The sequence below is a fragment of the Sphaeroforma arctica genome, assembly GCF_001186125.1.
Source record: "Sphaeroforma arctica JP610 unplaced genomic scaffold supercont1.2201, whole genome shotgun sequence".
Lineage (NCBI taxonomy): Eukaryota > Ichthyosporea > Ichthyophonida > Sphaeroforma > Sphaeroforma arctica.
This window is the reverse complement of record NW_014038357.1, coordinates 70-8,088: the sequence shown is the minus strand read 5'-3', so window position 1 is coordinate 8,088 and position 8,019 is coordinate 70. Positions and strand designations below refer to the sequence as shown.

The following is an 8,019-nucleotide window of genomic DNA, read 5'->3' as shown; positions in this document are numbered from 1 at the left end:
TATCATTAATTCATATATTTATTTTTACAACGCTCAATACACTGGTGCCACTGGGCTAGCTCGGATATTTCTCGAGTCGATGCTTTCGATTTCGGGCTATCGATTTCGCAGGCAACATCACGTCTTAATATTTGAACTGGTAAGTCAGGTAATGAGAATGCGCTCATTCGCAAGATGCTTTACAGAAGGCTATTGAGTTTATTCTGACGCAACTTTCCTGTGTAAAAGCTGTTTAACTGACTGCAATTTCTGAAACTGGGAATGCAGTCCTTCTGGTTTGCTGAGACACTGAAACACGAACAAACAAGACCTTTACACGACGGCTCTACAATTTTTGTTTAAGATAAGCCTAAGAGGACTGCAGACAATGGCGTATACCGGATGACAGAATCAATTGGCGTATTTTCGCCGTATTTCTGCCGTCGCCAGTAGAGTATATTATATTTGACTAGACAAGTACGGAGAAAACACAGTGATATGGTGAAAGATACAATTACGGCAGAGCGGAACAGCACAGCGCTGCAGTCGCCTTTTGTACTGTATTTTAACACAAGGTGTATAAATGATATAGAACTACAACAGCAACAAAATCATGCAACCCAGGCCTTATCTCGGACTTATACTGGTATTGTTACTTTTCAAATGGTTGTATTTGTTTATGTTTCAATATGAATCAGCAGAATGTTCCCCGCCTTTAATACCCTTTCTGGTAGAAAGGTCAGTTAAGGTTCAGAGGCAGGGTGAGTCTCATCTACATGTGTTGGAAGGTCCCTGACGCCATTGAGAAGCACAGCGACCATGAAAGGCACACGAGAAATAGTTGAGGAAACATCGCTTCAATAAAAATGAATTGATATAACTTCTACCGAATATAATTGCCGCTGACTGCGTTTTATATCTTAGAGATTTGTTCATGGTTTGTGGCCAGAGTCAAAATTTGCAGGTGACAAAAAAAGTCATGTGTTTTTTATCTAAGCGAAATCTTTGGCCCAATGGTGGGTTTTTCATATAGTGTGCCAATTGCTATGAGTTTGAGTCTCTGAGGTCCGTACTCGACATTTTTTATACATAGTAAAAAAATATACATTAGTAAAAGCACACGTAAATGCACAATTGCACATAATACATAAATGAATACATACATAAATACAAACATGCACAGACACACAAACATCCTTACATAAATTACATACATACATACATGCGTGCGTGCGTGTAAGAATTTATGTAGTATCTAGAGAGAACATGCCTCACTGTGTCAAACAGTAGTTGTGCCAGGTGATTGTAAAAACAACCCCTTCAGATGAACGGCTTATCAACGATCGTGCTGTTTCTTGAACTAGATGATCGATAATAAAGTTTGTTCCGTACGCATTGTAGGTACCTATATTGATCTCAAACTTACCGGTTACTAGTGCTTACAACTTTGTATCTTATAATGACAGATATTGCGTAGAAGGTCAGCTGGCTACTAAGATTTCGCATACCAATACCTCTGCTTGATGTTCAATTAAGGATTACAACGCTATGTGCCCTGTACTAATAAATTGCTTGTGATCTAGAAATTTATAGCGAGTGTATTTTGCATCAGGCTTGGTTTCCTTTATATACTACAATTCGTGTTTGAGTACCTGCCGACGCCATTATCTGCTTTTCAAAGGCTGAATTTGACAAATTAATTATGCTAGAACTCACCTTTTTCCTAGGAATTAGTATCATTTGTATAGTGTATCTATATATACGCGCAATCTCCGCGCATATGTATTGCTTAATTTTGAATTTTATAGATATACTCATATGTGTGCCACACATGCAGTTTCAGACCTATGCAATATGGTAGCAACGGCAAATGAATACTCTCACTATGGCTCACTATGGCTATGGTGCGATGTTCAATAGGGCACAGGCCGCTTTATGTGGCGTGTCCGTGTGTGTACTCACATCGTGAAACGAAGACCAGCTGAATTTCAGAACACACTTGATACGACCTCATGCACTCTCTCTACGTGCTCATAAATAACAAATGTTCCACTCTCAGCTCAAATGGCTTCGTTGAGTGTGGTTTCATTGCGAGACGACCAATTGAGCTGTCCTGTTTGCGGTCAGCTTGATCTCGGATACCCTTATGGTTTTCACAAACAACTTTCAGATGGTGTTAATATTTATGTGCCTCTATACATTTCCTCGTGTAACTCTGAAACTAATGCTGCAGAAATCTGCGGTTCTCATGGAGCTATCATAGAATTTAAATATGTACTTTCAGTGGGCCGATGACAGAACCACACTAATCGCCATATATAAGCTGTTCGCGAGTTAATATCCAGACAACGTGCTCATGAATTCTGTTATCTCGAATCCACTTTCGTACGCCAGACTTTTAGTAGGTAATGGTGTATACGTGCCTGTGATCGCAGTCTCGGGGTTCATATCTGCCATGAGAGTAGTGGAAAATATCTTGAGAGACCACATATCTGAAAAGCTGATTTAAATACAATATAGGCCATAAACTAAAAAGTTGAAATGAACATACCAACATGGCTTGCGATGAAATCGAGTAGCTCGATCGAAAGCTGCTTTGCTGAGCTACTCTGAGATGCTAGCGACTTCTCGTCGAAGAAATTGTGCCTTCCCATTTCTTCGCATACCTGGAGATGAAAATGTGGTGTTAGTCGATTTATTTATTTTGGAGATACGAGTAACGGGTGACAGATAAGGATTAATTCAGTTAAAGTGGCAAAACTTACCCTTTTGTTTATTTGTAAATCAAACAAGGGAATGCCGAACTTTATGTCATATACTAGCCAACCGACTTCATCGGCACTGTCTGCTACTTCCGCTGTAGAAAAATCCGCATCCACATTCTCACTAACGATTGAAGCTGTGCGGTTGTGTGAACGAGATGGCGCCTTTCCGATATTTCGGCGTTCTGTGCGTTGTAGAATTATATAGCCACAGTTGTTGACGAGATCCACGTGCTTCTTCAGCCGTTGTATACATGGCAGTGCGCACTGCATGCGGCGATTGGTCTCCAGTGACTGGTCTTCAAGATGTGAAAAAGAAAATTGACCTGTGTGTCAGATGAAGAGACAAAAGTGGTATAATACTGTCGAAATGATCGTCACTGCCAAGAAGTATTTGATAAAGTAAATCAAGCCTTGAGAAAATTTCGTGTCTTAGAAGCAATAAATTGGGCACTCAACCTGATAAGTTCGACGCCTTTATTTGCCCTGCATTCTGCAGCAAGTCTGGCGGCATCGGTAGAGGGACGTATATCACATCCTTCCCTTCGCACTACGATGGGACAGGTGCACATTATTTGACGATTAGTCGCAGTCGATTTTGTGCATGGTGTCGCAAATGGAAGTATTGAAATGCCACGCACTCAAAATTCTGATCGTGCGTGCGAATGCGACCTACGTTAGCACACGGCTCTGCAGCGTATCGCGTACCTTGTGACTGTCATGCAATAGAACAGGAGAATGTCGAAGGGTTTCATTGATAGCCATCAGGCATGTAGACATCCGAACGGTTGTCGGCTCGTGAGAAAGCGTCGTTTGCGTCAGTTGAGAGCAGTTGTGGAACATTTTCGGCAATCGTCGCAAACGATGTCCCTGCCGCAAGAACACAGTCGGAGGACCTTCGCCTAGAGTCTTGTAAAGCCAGAGTTTGAACCAGGGAGAGTTAACCTAATAGATATTTAGCATCAACAGTTTGTTTAGCACTGGAAGGCGTTGCACATAAATACAACAGCATGCTATGTGCGTAACAAGTTTAGCACTGGAAGGCGTTGCACATAAATACAACAGCATGCTATGTGCGTAACAAGCATTCGGAAATCGTGAGCTCTTGACCTGGTATGCAAAGTGGCAAATATCCTCATACAGTCATAAGTGCTATCAATGCCATCCTATAGCTCAGCCGAAGTGGCAAATGGTGGCATACGGAATACTTACTGAAGTATCACCCTACACCCTTGACAATTGTAATACAAGCGGGTAATACAAGCAGGAAGTGACGAATTTGCGTGAAGACTTGCGTCGCTTGTCATACTTCATGAATAGGTGGCCCAAGATGAGTTGGCGTTGTGACCGACAACGATCGAACATCGACTGACAGAGGCGCCATGGAGATCAGTAGACGATAGTTTTTGGCCAGAACGCGAGTTCTCGTATGCGCATCCAGATTATATAGCGATTCTGAGGCGATGAGAGATGATTATTATTAGCCCAGAATTCCGATGCACAATTCTGTTTCAAACAGTATCGTTGTTTGGCGCATGGCACAGACACACGAGAGAGTAAATTGCATGGACATACCTAATCGTAGAAGATCTATCATAACTCGCTGCTTTGGTGTGTTATCCTGCTCTACGCGAGTTTTTGCCATTTCATGATGGACATCAGCAGCTGTTGCGTTGCTGCTGCTTTCGTCGGTACCAGTCTTAGCCTCAGTAGAATATTTTGCAACATCGCCTACTGTTGCCGTTTCTAAACTGGATGTACTATCACCACCGCTCACATCTTCAATAAGCCCCCCAACCGCTCCCCTCGTGTGATCTAATGATGGTCCATCAGCCGACAAGCAACCATCCAGGCCACCCGCACCGCTTCGCAGAAACATGAGCGTGTTCCTGAGGACTATCGCATGATCGAAGAATCTCTGGGCATCACCTTGCATCAGGTCGCCGCTTTTCACTTTGACTAATTCTTCTAAAAACGAGTCCAATGATTCGTCACTGAGTTTTCCCACCTATACAGCAGATAGAGAAGATGGAGAGGTTGATGTTCGCACTGTGATGTTCGCACTGTGTTTGAATTGACGTGGTGATTCTAAATTGATTTGCAGAACGTATCTGGCGGAGGTCTTGAAAGCAAATTACCTCAAACATGGTGACTGCATGGGTTTTTAGACCCTGGGATAGATTCCCCATCATGAGGAAAGCCGTGAGAGATGAGTCGAATATGAAGCCAACCCGCTTCTGGCTTGGCCCTTGACCTATAAAATATTCGGATCGTCCATCTCCGCCGGCACCATCGCTGAGAGCGCCAAAAGTACATACAATAGATAGTGCTATATGACAGGATGCTAAGTTCAATTAGTTACACAATAGCGAATGTACGGTATGCTGCGAACCCAGATGGGCCACAATAATACATAACGAGTCAAAGCGACAACAGTTCGAGATAATCTCCGTTCTGCAGTATCGATATTGTGAATTTACAAACAATGTACATAACAATGTACATATTGATGGAGTACAACTTTATTTATCCGCAACGACCGCAACGAAGCAACACCCACATTAAATAAAATATTCAAAACTTCGATCGAATCATGGTTTACATCAGCTACTGCAGGCTCAGGTATTGCGAGTTTATTAAAAGTACTTGATTGTTTGCTTCATATGTATGGTGTTCAACTTCCGAATTTCCGTAACTTAAACCTTTCAGACCTGATCTAAGCAAAAGACTAAAACATAGGAATATTCAATCGCAGTCTAAGATATACATAGGTAATTATAGAGCGCCACTGATCTTTGTCGATATGGAAAGCCCATGACCAAACAAGATATAACACCATACGATATTAAGTTGTCTGATAATATCATAAACTTCAAGCGCACGGCACTAAGCAATCAAAACAGATACATACCAATCCTTCTCTTGCAGCATAGCTGGCAATATTTCCGACCCGCCTGTCGTTCCAAGCCAACTGTTATGCACCTCACGATTGTCTGTGCTCGTAATCTTATCGGTTCCTTTCTGATACCGTACATGAAGACATAGTAAGCATGCGAATCATTACCGATTCACCCACCCCGAGCAAATTGTGACGTAATTCGCAATTATCAAATGTATCATACCTTGATAGCGAATCCCAACCGACAGTATACTGAGATGGCATTCTTTATGAGTTGAATCGGCATTTGCAGAATGTTCGCCAGTTCTGAATGGATGTAATGAGGTGATGAAATCAACGACTTTGAAACGGTACAGATATCGGCTAGTACCATATCAATCCAAATTCACTCTGAAATGGGGTCCGGCTTCCACATAAGCGTAAGTTGTTCTCGACCGTTGCGCCAGAAATCTGCCACAAACGTAATATATCAACTAGCAAGTGCCCTTCACCCCAACCTTCAATTTGAGCATACCTGCTACCGTGGTGGTCTCATCTACTGTGACAAATAGTTTGTATAATAGAGTCTCAAAGTAGTCGCCCAGTACTCGGTTCATTACGAAACCTTCCAAAGGAGGGACTGAAGTGGAATAGATGGCACAATGGTCAATCGATGCTGGTGTTTGATCAATTGTTTTATACATCGCATCGTTGACATACACATCAGGCAACTAGTATACAACTACAAATGGATTGAGGTGACATTTTAGAACTCAGTTTTTACGACACAGGTTATTTCAGTAAGGTCTCCGCAGCAATAAGTGTTATAAAAATGATCAAGCCATCCCCGTACTATATGTTGAGTTAAGTGAATAAGCTATATATATAGTTCAATACTTCAATAATAGCAAACCATATTTCAAATACACTACTTTAAGCACACCTGATATGCAATCATCATCATTGATGGGTACACGCAAATACAACAACCCTTTGACTGCCAATCGTTCCAGGATGTTCCTGTCTATCTCGCAGGCCACCATCGGGCCAAAGTCTATGAGCGTATCAACGATAGCCTTTTCTTCCTCCGAGCATAGCTGCAAATTGAAAGGAGATTGAATTATTGAATAGTAACGGATCGATACTTGGCGAGAACCGAGCCAGAAATATAAGTCGTCGTTATGACCCATCCGAGGACTCCTTCATAAGTAAATATACAGCAAAGCTGTACCATATCAGTCGTTGTTCAATATCAAAACGCCCATTCGGGACAACACCTTGGAAGTTCTTCGCTTTTGCAATTGCATTGGCATACCATTAGGACTTTGATGTCGTCGTCACCAACCGAAGCTACATGTACGATCCACCAATGTCCAATTTTATAAGGGACTGGATTGGCCGGAAGAAGCTCCTCTATCAACTGATCACGATTGCCTTGCGTGAAAGATTTCATTGTAAATTGCTGCCCCTGTAGCGTTGTATATAATTACAAAATCGAAATTGCTCTGTAGGAAATGCAAAACCCGACGTATAATCGTAGAAGCAAACACGTATATCCGCATTATTTAATGGTGATCCCCGTAGAGATATTTGTGAAAATAAGCTAACAGCCCCGGTGCACTGACTAATGGAATGCCAAAGAAAATACACTCTACTTTAGTGTCCCTTACCGTTGACCTGCTCTGGTTCATGATCTCGATGAATTGATTTCTACCTATGCCTAGTAGTCGCACGCCTCCAACGCAAGCGCCAAGAAAGAAAGAAAAAAGAGTTGTTTAACGCGCGAATCAGCGACAAAAAAAGGTGCGATTCAGAATCTAGAAAACATGAATATGGGCTGTGGGTTAGTCTATGTGGATCCATCGATATACAATACGATCTGATAGTAGTGTTTCATGATCTTCAAAAATGTGGATATCTGCACACGGAAAGCAAAACAAACAAACAACATCGAAACGCAATTATTGGCAAGCAATAAGCAAAAAAAAAAACAAACCGAATCAGAACCCCCAGTGTGCGAACGTTCAAAAAGCTTCAAATTTGTACAATTTGCACACACCATCGGCAGCGGTGAAGTTGGGCAGTGAATCATAACTTTTTTCTTTCACCAACAGATTTCGCATCATTTCTCTGTAGTATTTAAAAGCATCTATCTTTAGTCCTTTCACCATGACGTCTGACAAATGGTAGGGGTACAGCTGGAGAAGAGGGTTAAAAAAATAGAAATTATGAACTAATAAATACAATAAAGTAGGCTGTCTACGACCTCGGATAGCTAAAGATGATAGAGCATCTCATAGATACTTAAGTTGGAATAAATATTGAAAATTTGAAGATTATAGACTGTACTATTAGAATACTCCACGGCAACATCAACAACAGCTATGCGACATTAATATG

At 41.6% G+C, this 8,019-nt stretch overlaps 1 protein-coding gene across 2 annotated transcripts; it reads right to left on the bottom strand.

The window, feature by feature from the left end:
• Positions 1-1,867: 1,867 nt before the first annotated feature.
• On the bottom strand, positions 1,868-7,818 carry SARC_12289. 2 transcript variants are annotated; one of them, XM_014293607.1, is made up of 15 exons: positions 7,679-7,818; positions 7,290-7,354; positions 6,935-7,087; positions 6,563-6,716; positions 6,155-6,259; positions 5,864-5,946; positions 5,653-5,762; positions 4,880-5,036; positions 4,317-4,749; positions 4,051-4,196; positions 3,450-3,686; positions 3,201-3,291; positions 2,745-3,040; positions 2,531-2,645; positions 1,868-2,429 (listed from the first exon to the last, which is right to left on the bottom strand). In XM_014293607.1, the coding sequence occupies exons 1-15, from the start codon at positions 7,788-7,790 to the stop codon at positions 2,314-2,316; spliced, it is 2,373 nt and encodes a 790-aa protein (XP_014149082.1). In that variant the 5' UTR covers positions 7,791-7,818; the 3' UTR covers positions 1,868-2,313. The 2 variants fall into 2 exon arrangements, with proteins under 2 accessions (XP_014149082.1, XP_014149081.1); XM_014293606.1 differs by having other exon boundaries at positions 3,450-3,650.
• Positions 7,819-8,019: the final 201 nt, after the last annotated feature.

Coding starts and splice junctions, on each gene's coding strand:
- SARC_12289 (XM_014293607.1), bottom strand. CDS start 7,790: ATGGTGAAAGGACTAAAGATAGATGCTTTTAAATACTACAGAGAAATG. Junction 7,355..7,678: donor CAACTTCACCGCTGCCGATG/GTGTGTGCAAAT, acceptor CTTGCGTTGGAG/GCGTGCGACTACTAGGCATA. Junction 2,646..2,744: donor ATTTACAAATAAACAAAAGG/GTAAGTTTTGCC, acceptor TTTCATCTCCAG/GTATGCGAAGAAATGGGAAG.